The sequence below is a fragment of the Dendronephthya gigantea genome, unplaced genomic scaffold (assembly GCF_004324835.1).
Source record: "Dendronephthya gigantea isolate DGI-Jeju-01 unplaced genomic scaffold, DenGig_1.0 000673F, whole genome shotgun sequence".
Classification (NCBI taxonomy): Eukaryota; Metazoa; Cnidaria; class Anthozoa; order Malacalcyonacea; family Nephtheidae; genus Dendronephthya; species Dendronephthya gigantea.
The window spans coordinates 11,566-26,821 of NW_021163683.1; the positions used below are offsets into that span (position 1 = coordinate 11,566).

Below are 15,256 nucleotides of genomic sequence, written 5' to 3' on the forward strand. Positions count from 1 at the left end.
CGAAAGAGCGACACTTTAGAAGCCACAGAAAAATTTTTGGCCGATGTTGCGCCTTATGGTAAAGTTAAAAGGATACGAAGCGATAATGGTGGTGAGTTTACGAGTCAAGAATTTAAATCTCTCTTACGAAAGCAGTCAATAAGACACGAGACGAGTGCCCCGTATTCCCCTCACCAAAATGGAACTGCAGAAAGAGCGTGGCGAAGCCTTTTTAGCATGGCTAGGTGCTTGCTATTGGAGGCAAAACTACCAAAACGGTTGTGGACCTACGCTGTGATGGCTTCGGCCTACATAAGAAATAGATGCTTCAACCAACGCTTAGAGAAGACACCATTTGAGGCGTTGACAGGTAAGAAACCAAATTTAAATAATATGCATGTATTCGGCACAACATGCTATGCTTTTTGCAGAACACCAAGAAAATAGACGCAAAGAGCCGTAAAGGTATATTTATAGGGTACGACAGAGGTAGCCCATCTTACTTGATATACTATCCGGAATTAGACAAGATAGAAAAGGTACGTTGTGTCAAATTCATTGACAACTTCCAAGGCAAAGACAATAAACTCAACGATCTTGATGAGTTTGTACCCGACAGAAAACCTTCGAGTACTAGCAATGAAAACCCCAAAATGCCGAGTACAGTTGAGGAGAGCTCGAATAATCTCGAAACAATCAGCGAAAATGTAACAAACAACACCGAGGTGGTTGCCGAGGGAGATAGGTATCCAACAAGAGTTCGCAATAAGCCAAATTATTTCGATCAAAGCAAATTAGATGACACATTAGGTGAGAATGTTAATTACACTGTTGATTATTGCTATAGAGTTGCGAACATTCCAGTGTGCTATAAACAAGCACTTGAGTTGCCTGAGGCAAACAAATGGCAAAAGGCAATGGAAATTGAGATGAAAGCGTTGACAGATAATGACACTTTTGATTTAGTACCGCGACCTAAGGATAGACAGGTAGTGGGGGCAAAGTGGGTTTACACTATAAAAACAAATCAAGAGGGAGAGGAAAAATATAAAGCTAGATTTGTAGCGAAAGGGTATTCTCAAGTTTCAGATATAGATTACCAAGAAACATTTGCACCAACTGCACGCATGAGTTCGATCCGAATGTTATTACAACGTGCCGTGCAAAACGACATGATTATTCACCAAATGGATGTGAAAACAGCATACCTTAATGCGCCAATTGACTGCGAAATATATATAGAACAACCTGAAGGTTTTGAAAAGCGAAAATAGCGGTGAAACGTTAGTTTGTAAGCTGAAAAAGTCGCTATATGGTCTAAAACAAAGCGGCAGGAATTGGAATAATCTACTCCATCAATATTTGATTAACGAAAACTTTATTCAATCTCTTGCAGATCCATGTGTGTATGTGCGTACAATAGATGATGAACGATGTGTGATCGTAATCGTTTGGGTAGACGATATCATAATCGCCTCGAGTGATTCAAATTCACTACAGAGCGTGAAAAAGTCTCTTAAAGAAAGGTTTAAAATGACCGACCTAGGGATTCTAAAATGGTTTTTAGGCACTGAATTTCAATGCAGTGAAAACACAATTAAAATGAATCAAACCCGGTACATTGAAAAGATTCTTGAGAAATTCAAAATGACCGATTGTAAGCCAAAGCCGACGCCGTGTGAGTTAGGAGTAGACAAAGTTTTGGAAGTGGAATCTCCTGAAATGGAGGACCCCGGGCTTTATAGAGCTATAGTAGGTAGTCTCATATATGTAATGACTGGCACTAGGCCAGATCTGTGTTACATCGTGACAAAATTGGCACAGAAAATGTCAAAACCAACCCAGGCAGATTTAACTAAGGCAAAGCACGTTTTGAGATATCTAAAAGGTACTTCAAAATTTGGTCTAACGTTCACAAAGTCCATTAACCCCCTCATTCTTCAAGGTTTTTGCGATTCAGATTGGGGAGCATCTATCGCAGATAGACGGAGTATAACAGGATACAACTATCAACTAGCGCAAAAGGGACCGTTGATATCATGGAAGAGCGCAAACAGCCGACAGTGGCACTATCCACCTGTGAAGCGGAATATATTGCATTGACAAACGCGATGCAAGAAGCAAAATTTCTGAAACAACTCTGCATCGACATGAAGGTAAGTATACATGAAGGTAAGGCTTTCATAAAGATAGATAACCAGGGAGCGATGAATCTGGCGAAGAATCCTATTCATCATCAGAGAACAAAACATATAGACATCAGGTACCATTTCATTAGGGAAGAAGTGAAGGAAGGACGAGTTAGTTTAGAGTACGTTTCAACAGAGGAAAATATTGCAGACATATTTACAAAGCCAGCCAGTAAAATAAAATTAGAAAAATTTAAAGAGACCATATTAGGTAAGTATACATAGGTTCATAATTGCGCATATAATTTTAAAGCGATGGCCCGCCCTGCTGCACGCCATCAAATAAATAATTTACTATAGAACATAAAGAGCAAGTGGGGGTGTTAAAGTATGCTCTATTATATTCCAAATATTCCAATATATATGTATCAATCAACTGTAAATAGATTTAATTTAGATTTATGTGTGGTCAAATGATTCCATAGATTCCATAGATGCAAGTGTAGTAAATGTTTCTTTAATGAAAGCCAAATATGGTAACCAAATGTAAAATGAAATGTTATCCGCCCTAAAGAGATTATCATGTAACCACTTATATATAGATGTAATTTTCCTTGTATACATCAGAGTGAATAAAACTGTGTAACCCTAAAGTTGTGCTGTGAATATAAAGGAGTGGCAAATGGCTACCCAAAAACTCAACACATCGAGTTCGCCGGAAAACGACTAATTCTACCATGGTCGAGTTCGCCGGAAAACGATTAACTCGACCATGGTCGAGTTCGCCGGGAAAACGACTAACTCGACCATGGTCGAGTTCGCCGGAAAACGACTAACTCGACCACGGTCAAATTCGCCGGAAAAAGACTAATTCAACCATGGTCGAGTTCGCCGGAAAACGACTAACTTGACCATGGTCGAGTTCGCCGAAAAACAATATGTCCAATTGGCCGGAAAACGACTAATTCGACCAGGGGATGTAATCATCCCACTAATTAATGGGATCTATGTTCACTGCGCATGTCAGTCAAATTTGCAACAAGCTTAATTAACAAGCTGGGAGCTCCCTTCTCAAATGTGAATCCTTAAAATTAGGAATTTTGTAAAAACTATATTAACAACTTGTACTATATATATTACGGAAATCTTTAGGAAAACTGGGAAATATATCAAAAACTTCCATAGAAATCTACAATCTCAAGCAGCTGGTAAACTTGTTGTTAAAAACAGCTGTTGCTAAGTCAAGTTTATTTATTTTTTTATCGATTTAAAACTCATAAACAAGCCATGAAGCTCATCGCTGTGTATATATTGAAAGATGAAGATAATTTCAAAAGGTAGGGTTTGTATTTTACCGCATTTCTAACCGCTCAAATTCGTAGGTGATAAAAGTTAATGCCTTGTAATGTTGTGAACTTTTCATTTGTAATAAACGATTTCTTTATTAAGTGGTTCTTTGTGCAAATAATATGAGCTATAATCCACAGTTTTAATATAAATTGACAAGCTACAAGTATGATTTAAAGCTCTGTTAGATTTAAAGCAATCTTTGTTTGCAAAATACGAACTACAGTCGCGGTAAAATGCTTCAAGTATAAAGCTTGATATTTGGCTCGGCTTTTGGGCAGTTTGTATTCTTCTGGGGCCGGTTGTATCAAGCCCGTTTAGCTTAAACGGTGGATAATAAAGCTCAAAATAGAAAGCAAGTCTATCGTTTTATTCAACAAGCAAACAAAATGTTTTTAACCTTAATACAAAGATACTGTTTACAACTACATATTCAGTGCATAATATTCAAGTTGACTCATTCAAGAGAGATGTAAAAGTGTTATTTAACTTTGACTTATCCACCGTTTAAGCTAAACGGGCTTGATACAACCGGCCTCAGATCGCTTTTGATAAAGCCTAATCTTCTCTGAGGGAAAGTTAAGCTTCATTGCAACGCAATTTGCAAAGGCGTAGGTTTAATTTTTGCCTTGGAAACTTGTATGATTACAAACTTTCCTCAAATCTTTCTGGCTTTAAAATATGTATAGTCAGTGGGCCTCGATTGATACCTTGGAAATTGGCAAGACTTCTCACCGCAATTCTCAATACTTTGGCTTCAAATTTGGTGAGAAAAAAGCTTTATAAATACTCAACAAAATATGTCTTGCACAAAAGGTCTGAAGCTTGCACACAATCGTCTGAATTAATAACCTTGTTTATACTTAAGCTTCAAAATGGCCATTTCACAGCTGTCAGATGTGTATGATGAGCTGTCAAAAGATTGTAGAATGCGTATCCGGAAGAAATATTGAACTTTTTAAAGTTATTCAATAGTTTTCTCTTTGATAGCGATACAGAAATGCACAATTGGCAAGTGTCTATTTGGCCATCTCTGTAAAAGTTGCAATCTTAACATTAACTTTAATTTTCATTCCAGGTAATTTTGGCTGACGATATTATGAGGCTGCCAGCACCGTTACGAAGATTCCTTGCTGAATCAGAAGATGAGGTCTACTTTCTTATCCGCCTGTTGATATTCACCGTCAATGTCATTGCGTGGATATTTTCGATTTTCTTCATATGCATTGGAATATGGATTCTTCAGGAGAAAAATAATCTGGGTGTTGACAATTTGAGTTCAGACCCGGCCGCAGTGCTGATTGCGATTGGTACCATATTGTTCCTCATCACCTTCACCGGTTGTATCGGCACTTTGAGAGAGAATTTGTTTCTTTTGAAAGTGGTGAGTCAGTAGACATCTCTTTAATACAGACATCTCTCTAATACAGACATATTTCTAATACAGACATCTTTCTAATACAGACATCTCTCTAATACAGACACCTTTCTCTAATACAGACATCTCTCTAATACAAACATCTCTCTAATACAGACATCTCTCTAATACAGACATCTCTCTAATACAGACACCTCTCTAATACAGACATCTCTCTAATACAGACATTTCTCCAATACAGACATCTCTCTAATACAGACATCCCTCTAATACAGACAACTCTCTAATACAGACATCTCTCTAATACAGACATCTCTCTAATACAGACATCTCTCTAATACAGACATCTCTCTAATACAGACATCTCTCTTATACAGACATCTCTCTAATACAGGCATCTCTCTAATACAGACATCTCACTAATACAGACACCTCTCTAATACAGACACCTCTTTAATGCAGACATCTCTCTAATACAGACACTTCTCTAATACAGACATCTCTCTAATACAGACATCTCTCTAATACAGACATCTCTCTAATACAGACATCTCTCTAATACAGACATCTCTCTAATACAGACACTTCTCTAATACAGACATCTCTCTTATACAGACATCTCTTTAATACAGACATCTCTCTAATACAGACACCTCTCTAAAACAGACATCTCTCTAAAACAGACATCTCTCTAAAACAGACATCTCTCTAAAACAGACATCTCTCTAATACAGACATCTCTCTAATACAGACATCTCTCTAATTCAGACATCTCTCTAATACAGACATCTCTAATACAGACATCTCTAATACAAACATCTTTGAAGACAATCATCTCTCTATAACTTTCTAATATGTGGATAATCTTTTCTTTGCAGTACTTGGGAATGATTGTAGTCCTGTTTATAATTGAAATTGTGACGGGTCTGGTTGCATTTCTATATGCCAACAAGGTAATGGTTACTACAGTACAAAGTAAGATTGGAATATGAACTTTACGTATTACCCCCAAGAGTCTGTTTAATGTTCTTGGTATTTTCTTAGACAGAGGACAGAGTGTTTGAGGTAAAAAAAAGGTATTATGGAGTACCATGATGATCCTGACTCAAAATTCCTGATGGACGAATTGCAGAAGAAATTTGAATGTTGTGGGGCCTATTCCTTCAATGACTGGGAGCACAATGCTTATTTCCAGTGCTCATCTGAAGATGTCCTGGCTTGCGGAGTCCCGTTCTCTTGCTGCATAACTGTAAGTTACTAGGAGGCATTAGCTTGCAATGCACCCAGATGTGACCTACTTTAGTATTTTACTCTGTCTAATGTCAGATGATTTTACTCATCAGTGGAAGAGTACTGTCAGTTAATAAGTTAACAAAACTATCTGTCAGTGTCTCTTGTTAACCCATTAGCTTGCAATGCACCCAGATGTGACCTACTAAAAATAATATATTCACATAAACTGTAGGTGGGGAAAAACAGTCAATGTGGTTTTGGAATCAGAAAAAAAGATGTAAGTGTAATCTGATTGGGTTACTGAAAATCTAAAGAAACTTGCTGTTTGATCTAAAGCAAAATCCCCCCTTGTCGTCTGACCATTAACTATATGATAATGTGATTTATTTCAAGGAAATTGAGGCAAAGCATGTTGTGTACACAGATGGTTGTATTACCAAGCTAAAATGGTGGATTAATGATTATCTGCACATCATTGGAGCACTTGGCTTCGCTTTTGCCTGTGTACAGGTATTGTACTGTATGATAGAGTTATCCAGTATAATAAATTAGTTTAGTTTAGGTTTCCTCCTGTAGTAACACTGGATCAATAAGAGATGATCCTTACTGGACCTCTAGGAAGAACAGTTTAGAACTGATAGAGTTATCCAGTATAAATAAAGTTAGTTTAGGTTTCCTCCTGTAGTAACACTGGATCAATAAGAGATGATCCTTACTGTACCTCTAGGAACAATTAGAAACAGTCTAATTACTCGTTTTTTTCCAGCTTTTCCTAATTCTGATTGTGAACAAACTTATAATGGATCTTGAAGAGATATCAAAGACAACTGGTCATAAAAACGAGCTCACGAATTCGAATGAAATAACTAGTGGAGTCTAGCTGGAAATTCTTTTCAGCCCGACAAAACTTTGTCATCAGATCCGGCGACATCCAAGCCCAAGGTACGAAGCGTTGTGTGCCGAAAATGTAGTTTTAATGATTGTGATGATTCCCCAGCTTGGTCCAAACACGGTGATAATGCTGAAAACCTACGCGATGTTTTCTCTGTTGGTATATTTGTTCGACGGTCCTACTAATAACCGACAACAACCGACAACAAGCTAAAAATTACCGACAGAAAGCTTATTATCATCGACAACGATGAAATAGACGCTAATAAAGGATCTCTTCGACTATATTGGTAAAAAACACGAATTTCCCGTCCAAAATTCCCGTCTTGTTTTTGTATGCTTCCACTGAGATGATTCCTGGCTGGTTTCCTAAACGCCAAATTGGCGTTTTTCAACCTGGTTTTGCCAACCTAATTTGCTATTTATAATCGTGCTTTTTAGTCAGAGAAATAATGAACAATTAGGAACCAATTGATAGCACGATTAACACTATCTGAAAACGACTTCATTCAATCAAAAAAGAATCGTAAAACTAGCAAAATCTTGTGAAAATGAAACGACAAAGACTTTCTTTCTGACTTTCAAGTTTGAAGCCATATAAGCCTACATTTACAAAGAGTTGGCATTCGCTTCGCTGACAAACACTTTGCTAACGTTACTCAGATCTTTGGTAAACTTTCTGCCATATTTTTTTTGGCAATTTATCCAAGAAATACTCTTCCAAGATGGCGGCCGGGTTATTAACATTCACTAAACATTGGTAAAGTCCGAACATTCAAAGATTGATTTTGAGAAATATGGTTGAACTGCATTCATTGATTTCCTTCCTGTGGGTCTTGCAAGAAACTGAGCCAATAATCGATTAAATCGTCGTTTGCCGCAAGATATATTATATAATATAAACTAGCTTTAAGTCTTAAGATAAATAAAAATATGTAACATGATTTTGTAATATATAGATGTTAAAATTCTTTCAAATTAAAAGAAATAAATTTTCAGTGAACTGATTTTTCTTGACAGTCGATAAATTTCTATTACCATAACACCAGGCAGTATTTTGAGGTATATTTTATTACACAGCAATTGTTTTAGGGTAAATATTTATTCGTATATATTGCAAATGAAATCTATAATTCATTACAAATATTGTACATCAGTGAAAGATATATATTTCTATTTTTGAACACCAAAACCTCTGTTTAAATATATGATAAGTCAAATCAAGATACACTGTATTCATATAAACAAAGTTATCAAACTCTGATCCGTCAAACAGCCAAGCGGTCCTTTGCGAATTTTATTTGGATCATATGAATCCTTGACTCAGCGAATCCTCGACGAAATTGTCCCGGGTAAGCAATAATTTTTATGAAATTAAATATCGTCGCAAGAAAATATTTCCTGCGTGAAAAGTCTTTAAATTGTTTTTAAATCTATAAACAATTTATTTCTGATTAAGCGCAAAAAACTAATATATATTATCTAGGTATTTGTTGACAAAACGTATTCGACACTTCACGTGGAGATTTGTGTGTTTTCATGTGTACATAACCTATATAATTTCCCTGTTCGTTTTTCTTATACAATTAGTTCGATTTTTTAAATACCAAGTGATCCCGCGCATATATTTTAGCCAGTCAACCGCTGGCTCAGAAGGAATGTCAAAATAGAAAACCATTCTGCAGAATTTAACCAAATATATCCTATGTTATTCTTTATGAAACCATTCGAAATTTTGTGATTATGTTTAGATATAAGAACTATAGCTTTGATATGAATTTGAAACCGAAGTAAAGTGTGTTTCAAGAGATATTAAATTGTTTCAACCGAGAAATGGTTTTTATTTGACAACTCGTCCCGGTCCTTTCCCGCCATTTTAGATCACCCGGTAAGATTGGTCACGTGGTTAAGCTGGGTTTCCGTTATTTCCATTGTGGGTAACCATCATCCATTTCGCACTCGCTGGTCCAAAACCTTTTAAATCTTCGCTGCCTTCAGTCGCTTCCTTCAACTTTTCCATCCAGGATTCGTAGAATTCCTCATACTCTCGTATTAACTGACGAACTTTGTCAGTTTTCTGCTGAATCAGCTCGATTTGAGCACGGTCTTCATTTTGCATTGGTGGGTTTTGAGAGAGTCTGAATCCAATCAACGACTCAAAAATACTTTTCTTTTCTTTTTTTTTCTTCGCTTTCGGTGCTCTGTTCGTTTCTGAAAATAAATTAATTTCATAATGTTGCATTCAGTTGCTATATAGGGATCAGCGAACATTGCATTCAGTTGCTATATAGGGATCAGCGAACATTGCATTCCGTTGCTATATAGGGATCAGCGAACATTGCATTCAGTTGCTATATAGGGATCAGCGAGCATTGCATTCCGTTGCTATATAGGGATCAGCGAACATTGCATTTAGTTGCTATATAGGGATCAGCGAACATTGCATTTAGTTGCTATATAGGGATCAGCGAACATTGCATTTAGTTGCTATATAGGGATCAGCGAACATTGCATTCAGTTGCTATAGGGATCAGCGAACATTGCATTCAGTTGCTATATAGGGATCAGCGAACATTGCATTCAGTTGCTATGTAGGGATCAGCTAACGTTGCATTCAGCTACTATATACGGATCAGCTAACGCTGCATTCAGCTACTATATAGGGATCAGCTAACGTTGCATTCAGTTGCTATACAGGGATCAGCTAACGTTGCATTCAGCTACTATACAGGGATCAGTTAACGTTGCATTCAGTTGCTATATAGGGATCAGCTAACGTTGCATTCAGCTGCTATATAGGGATCAGCTAACGTTTGATTCAGCTACTATATAGGGATCAGCTAACATTGCATTCAGTTGGCTATATCAGGATCAGCTAACGTTGCATTCAGCTACTATATAGGGATCAGCTAACGTTGCATTCAGCTACTATATAGGGATCAGCGAACGTCGCATTCAGCTACTATATAGGGATCAGCTAACGTTGCATTCAGTTGCTATATAGGGATCAGCTAGCGTTGCATTCAGTTGCTATATAGGGATCAGCTAACGTTGCATTCAGCTACTATATAGGGATCAGCTAACGTTGCATTCAGCTACTATATAGGGATCAGCTAACGTTGCATTCAGCTACTATATAGCGATCAGCTAACGTTGCATTCAGTAACTATATAGCGATCAGCTAACGTTGCATTCAGTAACTATATAGGGAACACTAAGCTATATTAAAATTTGTCTGTCTGTTTGTTTTGTCTGTTTATTTCTTCGTCTATTTATTTGTTTGTCTGTTTATTTGTTTGTCTCCCTGTCTGATTATTTGGTTATTTACTTTGTGTAGTTATTTCTTGTTTGGTTTGTTTTCATGCGCCAAAAAACTTGCTGCGTACGCCAAAAACTTACTGCATATAATTTTGGAGATAAAGAACTCCCAAATTATTCCAAGCAAGAAGAAGCCTCCTAGAAAGCCAGCAAGTGCGTACAAAATCATATGAAAATCTTTTTCACCCAAGAATCCTTGCGAGGCGATCAATTCCTCGCTTACGTCATCTGTCGGATTCTACGAATAAAACAACGAGAATGATTGGTGGAACAACGATGAATTTCGTTTCAAACTAATCGGGAAATTTTGTTACGTTTTTCAAGCTAAGCCAATCAGAATGCCTGAATTTTTAATACTTCATGTAAAGTGTTGAATTATTTGTTTCGTTTACGATTGTAACAAAGCGTTCCTTTACCTTTAACGGATTTAAATTCTGTCGAATACTTTCAAAAATATCCTGGGGATTGTTTTTGATGTATCTTATAAAGCACTGGGTAAAGTTCTCTGAGTTTGGTGCTAAGGATAGGCCATAGTTGATTGGTAGTTCTTCGTTTGCCTTGACTCTAACTGGTTCACGTTTGATGACTTCATGGTAATAGGATAAGAGATAACTGTCCATTATTGCGACTTCCAGTGATGTTGTATCGACCAGAGCCTCGACGACATCCTTTGGTGTGTCAAAAGCTGTGACGATAGAAAGAAATACGAATAACGTCGCGTTTCAGTTCATTCAGGGCTCACATTAATTTAAGTTTGAACTGACGTGGCTACCCTCATTAAATAAAGTTGATTTGATATGAATAAAAATTTCAAGTCTTCCCAAGTTGACGAGACAGGAGTGTCCTACTCTATCTGTGTTTTTAGTAAAAGTTTCAAATATCCTACTTTTGATTCCAGCGTTCATTCCAGTTCCAATTCTTTCTTCTTGACTACCATCGACAGCCCCCATCTGAAAAAATAGAATTTCTTTCTGTGCTAACAAGATCAACAGCTAAGTTTTTGGTAAAGATGTGCGTAATGTTCATTCTTAGTTTCGATAAAGGTGTGATTCGGGTCCTACCTTCGAGCCGTGGACAACCAAACGATACTCAATGCTGGCTGAAAGCGACGCGGTCACCATTGCAGTTAAAATGGCGATGATACTCATTCCAGTTATAATCCAAATCATGCAAAACAGGCGACCTAATATGGACCTTGGTGCGCGGTCACCGTATCTAATAACATCAGAGAAACGTAAGAATATAAGCTAAATTTTAAACCAAATTTATCCCTGAATCTGGAACGGAAATCCTAAATATAGGTAAATTGTAAAATTTCGTCGGAATATTTTGAATGCGGCAAATATAGGCTCTGCTAATATAGGCTCTATTTTCTCTTAGATTTTATTTACAATGTTTAGTTTGAAATAATCGTTCCTGGCAAACGCTTACCCCACTGTTGTCATGGTAACAATAGCCCACCAAAATCCTTCCCAGACTCCTTCCGTAAATTTCATTGGAAATTCGTCTGGATTCTTGAAATGATCCTGTGAGAATTGTAGTGTTAATAGACCAGCGTTTTTGAATTGCGTTGCCTTGTGTTTATTGCGTTCCGTTGCGTTGCGTTGCGTTGCGTTGTGTTTCATTGTGTTGTGTTTATTGCGTTCCTTTCCGTTGCGTTGTGTTTCGTTGTGTTTATTGCGTTTTATTGTGTTGCGTTTTTTATTGCGTTGTGTTTCATTGCGTTCTGTTGTGTTTCATTGCGTTCTGTTGTGTTTCATTGCGTTGCGTTGCGTTGTGTTCTATTGCATTGTGTTTTGCGTTCCGTTTAGTCTCATTGCGTTGCGTTTCATTGCGTTGCGTTTCATTGCGTTGCGTTTCATTGCGTTGCGTTTCATTGCGTTGCGTTGCGTTGTGTTCTATTGCATTGTGTTTTGCGTTCCGTTTAGTCTCATTGCGTTGCGTTTCATTGCGTTGCGTTTCATTGCGTTGCGTTGCGTTGTGTTCTATTGCATTGTGTTTTGCGTTCCGTTTAGTCTCATTGCGTTGCGTTTCATTGCGTTGCGTTTCATTGCGTTGCGTTGCGTTGTGTTCTATTGCATTGTGTTTTGCGTTCCGTTTAGTCTCATTGCGTTGCGTTTCATTGCGTTGCGTTTCATTGCGTTGCGTTGCGTTGTGTTCTATTGCATTGTGTTTTGCGTTCCGTTTAGTCTCATTGCGTTGCGTTTCATTGCGTTGCGTTTCATTGCGTTGCGTTGTGTTTTATTGCGTTGCGTTTTAATGCGTTATGTTTTGCGTTCCGTTTTGTTTGATTGCGTTGTGTTTCGTTGCGTTGCGTTCTATTGCGTTGCGTTGCGTTTAATTGCGTTCTCTTGTGATTTATTGCGTTGCGTTGTGTCACGGGCTTACCAATGTCCACATGAACATTCCAGACAATATGGCCGCGAGAACGATAAACAGCAGAATAGGCCAGGCCATCCCAACCGTCTGGAACAACTCAATTGTTCGTCCTCGGTTCTTATCGGTTTCCGGTACGACCAAAGTCGTCCTTGGCGCGACCAACAGAGGCACGACTGGCAAGGTTTTAAATTCCTTGATATCCATGCTTTGTAGTCCGATGGGAAACATTATATCTTCCGGAGACCCGTCCCATAAACTCTTCTCCAGTTCCTTGAGAGTTTTAATATAGTGTCCGTAGACGACATGCGTGTTCGCATGGCAACATTCTTTCAAAACATTGTTTATCACGCTTGGAAAGATCCCAGTCAATCCAACTCCATCGTTGTTGGTGATATTGCTGGTTTCACGGACCAGGGATCCATAAGGACCATAGTTGGTCCAACGGACAGACAACGGTAGACCGCGATTACAACGTTCGTCTAAACTCATATTTCCCATCGGGAGCTGCTTAGCAGCGAAGGTGATGTTGTAACGATGAAATTCTTCCGGTTGTGTCTTCGATTTCACGTCGTTTAAGCGAAGAAATATATCGTGTTTGCTGATAGGCTTCGTAACAAATGGCATTTGCAAAGCCATCGTGAAAGACGATGCCCCGACGAGGCAGGCTGTGAGCCAGAGTACTTTAGCGCAGACACCCCTCATTACTGAAATAAAACGAAACACCGTTAAGTTTAAATAGTTGTAGGAATTTGAGATATATATTACCACACCATTGGATAGCTCTATCAGTTCTAAACTGTTCTTCCTAGAGGTCCAGTAAGGATCATCTCTTATTGATCCAGTGTTACTACAGGAGGAAACCTAAACTAAACTAATTTTATTCATACTGGATAGCTCTATCAGTTCTAAACTGTTCTTCCTAGAGGTCCAGTAAGGATCATCTCTTATTGATCCAGTGTTACTACAGAAGGAAACCTAAACTAAACTAACTTTATTAATACCGAATAGCTCTATCAGTTCCTAAATGTCAGCTTCTTCTAGAGGTCAAGTAATAATCTTATTATAGTCGTTAAAAGCTCGAACTCTTAATTTAAGACGGTTTAAGTTGTAGCATCGGTACCGCAATCCAGCGGTAATGCTTGAAGCTCAGTAAATTTATCCTCTCGACAGAAATAGTGTCTCAGATTAATGTCACGAAAGGTAGGTTTTGTTCTCTACGATCCGAGCCTGAACACTGCATTATTAGTGGAAACAGGTCTTTAATTAATACAACACCTCAAAACAAGCCAGCCATTGATACATTAAACATTCAATGCACTTTGGACATAGTCATAGCGACTTTAAAATTTGTTAAATATAACATCTCGAGTCTAATTCAGGAGCAGAAAAATACACCGTCCTTGCAATCGCAACAAGGTATATCTACTCGTATCTAACAAGATGTTGTTCTAATCTTAAAAGATAGCCGAAAATTGGTTCGCAAGTGATGATGAATTAAGGGCTTTTTATCAAGCAGCGATATTTAACGTATATAATCAAATCTATCCAGCAGAAGGCCTATTTGAATTTTTTAACACTAGTAAATTTTTAACAACATTAGTCTTTTTATTTTCACCTCTTTGTCCCTCGAAACCGTTCTTCGCTTCTCCTAAGCACGTCTAGTTTGCAATGAATGATCGTTTATGAAATAATTTTACGACATGGAAATAGCCACCAGACGTTAAAATACATCACAAGATTACACACGCAAACTCGTATAAGATATTACTTAATATGTGCCAAGGAAGTTGATATAAGATTTTAATTCCCGATTCCTGAATTTTACCCAATAATTCCATCTCACAAAAAAACTAAGCTCTTAAATGCTTGAATATGTGAAATATTTTACAGCCAAGTCAGTTGTAACGCTGAATTCTATACAATCATACAGAAATAGCAATAATACTTCATAACATACCCATGCTGTCGTTTCTAAAAGCGTTTGCGTGTTCATATTGTCTTCATTTGAACGGTCCATAGCGCTTCAGGAGACGAAATTATTGATGCAACCAAATCGTGTATATTCTGGTAAATAAAACAGGACAAGCTTCGATCTGTCGCGTCGTGTCTCAATGCAAATTCACAGTCAATATTTTTTCACGGATTTGAATAACTATCGACTGGCGTAAATCGCAATTAAATTTCGGCAAACGAAGATAATGAAAACGACAATGACTTTTATCGGGAATCAGATATCTACATCTGAATTCTAACGTATGTATCCTGCCGAAATGCGAATTAAAACAGGCTGGCACGAAACTATATACCTCATACATTAACCACGCGATCAGCAACGAGCTACGATTTTTGAGCAAACAGTTTTATTAATAATTTGCAATTTAGAGACATGAATGGCGCAATTTTGCGTGCAAAATAAAATTACTTTGATTAAAAATGAGACAAAAAGGTTCGCTAATATCTTCATTTTCACAAGCCAAGTTTAGAAAACATGCTTCTAAGTTATGCACTCAAATGAACCCGATGAGATATTGCAGGTTTCAAAACAATACAAATAACGGCGAAACTTCTAGTTTTATGATATAAATGCGAGGCAGGTGTTTTC

At 37.6% G+C, this 15,256-nt stretch overlaps 3 protein-coding genes across 3 annotated transcripts; 2 read left to right on the forward strand and 1 right to left on the reverse strand.

The window, feature by feature from the left end:
- Positions 1-407: 407 nt before the first annotated feature.
- LOC114544169 (uncharacterized mitochondrial protein AtMg00810-like) lies at positions 408-2,082 on the forward strand. The gene is made up of 2 exons (XM_028562881.1): positions 408-789; positions 1,376-2,082. The coding sequence occupies exons 1-2, from the start codon at positions 633-635 to the stop codon at positions 2,080-2,082; spliced, it is 864 nt and encodes a 287-aa protein (XP_028418682.1). The 5' UTR covers positions 408-632.
- Positions 2,083-3,308: 1,226 nt separating this feature from the next.
- On the forward strand, positions 3,309-7,932 carry LOC114544172 (tetraspanin-33-like). The gene is made up of 7 exons (XM_028562883.1): positions 3,309-3,445; positions 4,534-4,839; positions 5,712-5,808; positions 5,910-6,082; positions 6,299-6,343; positions 6,460-6,576; positions 6,833-7,932. Exons 2-7 carry the CDS (start codon positions 4,555-4,557, stop codon positions 6,944-6,946), a joined length of 831 nt encoding a protein of 276 aa, XP_028418684.1. The 5' UTR covers positions 3,309-3,445; positions 4,534-4,554; the 3' UTR covers positions 6,947-7,932.
- Positions 7,933-8,558: 626 nt separating this feature from the next.
- LOC114544171 lies at positions 8,559-15,038 on the reverse strand. Its single transcript, XM_028562882.1, has 8 exons — positions 14,612-15,038; positions 12,664-13,358; positions 11,707-11,801; positions 11,337-11,490; positions 11,162-11,225; positions 10,692-10,960; positions 10,357-10,513; positions 8,559-9,168 (listed from the first exon to the last, which is right to left on the reverse strand). Exons 1-8 carry the CDS (start codon positions 14,613-14,615, stop codon positions 8,864-8,866), a joined length of 1,743 nt encoding a protein of 580 aa, XP_028418683.1. The 5' UTR covers positions 14,616-15,038; the 3' UTR covers positions 8,559-8,863.
- Between the last annotated feature and the right edge of the window lie 218 nt (positions 15,039-15,256).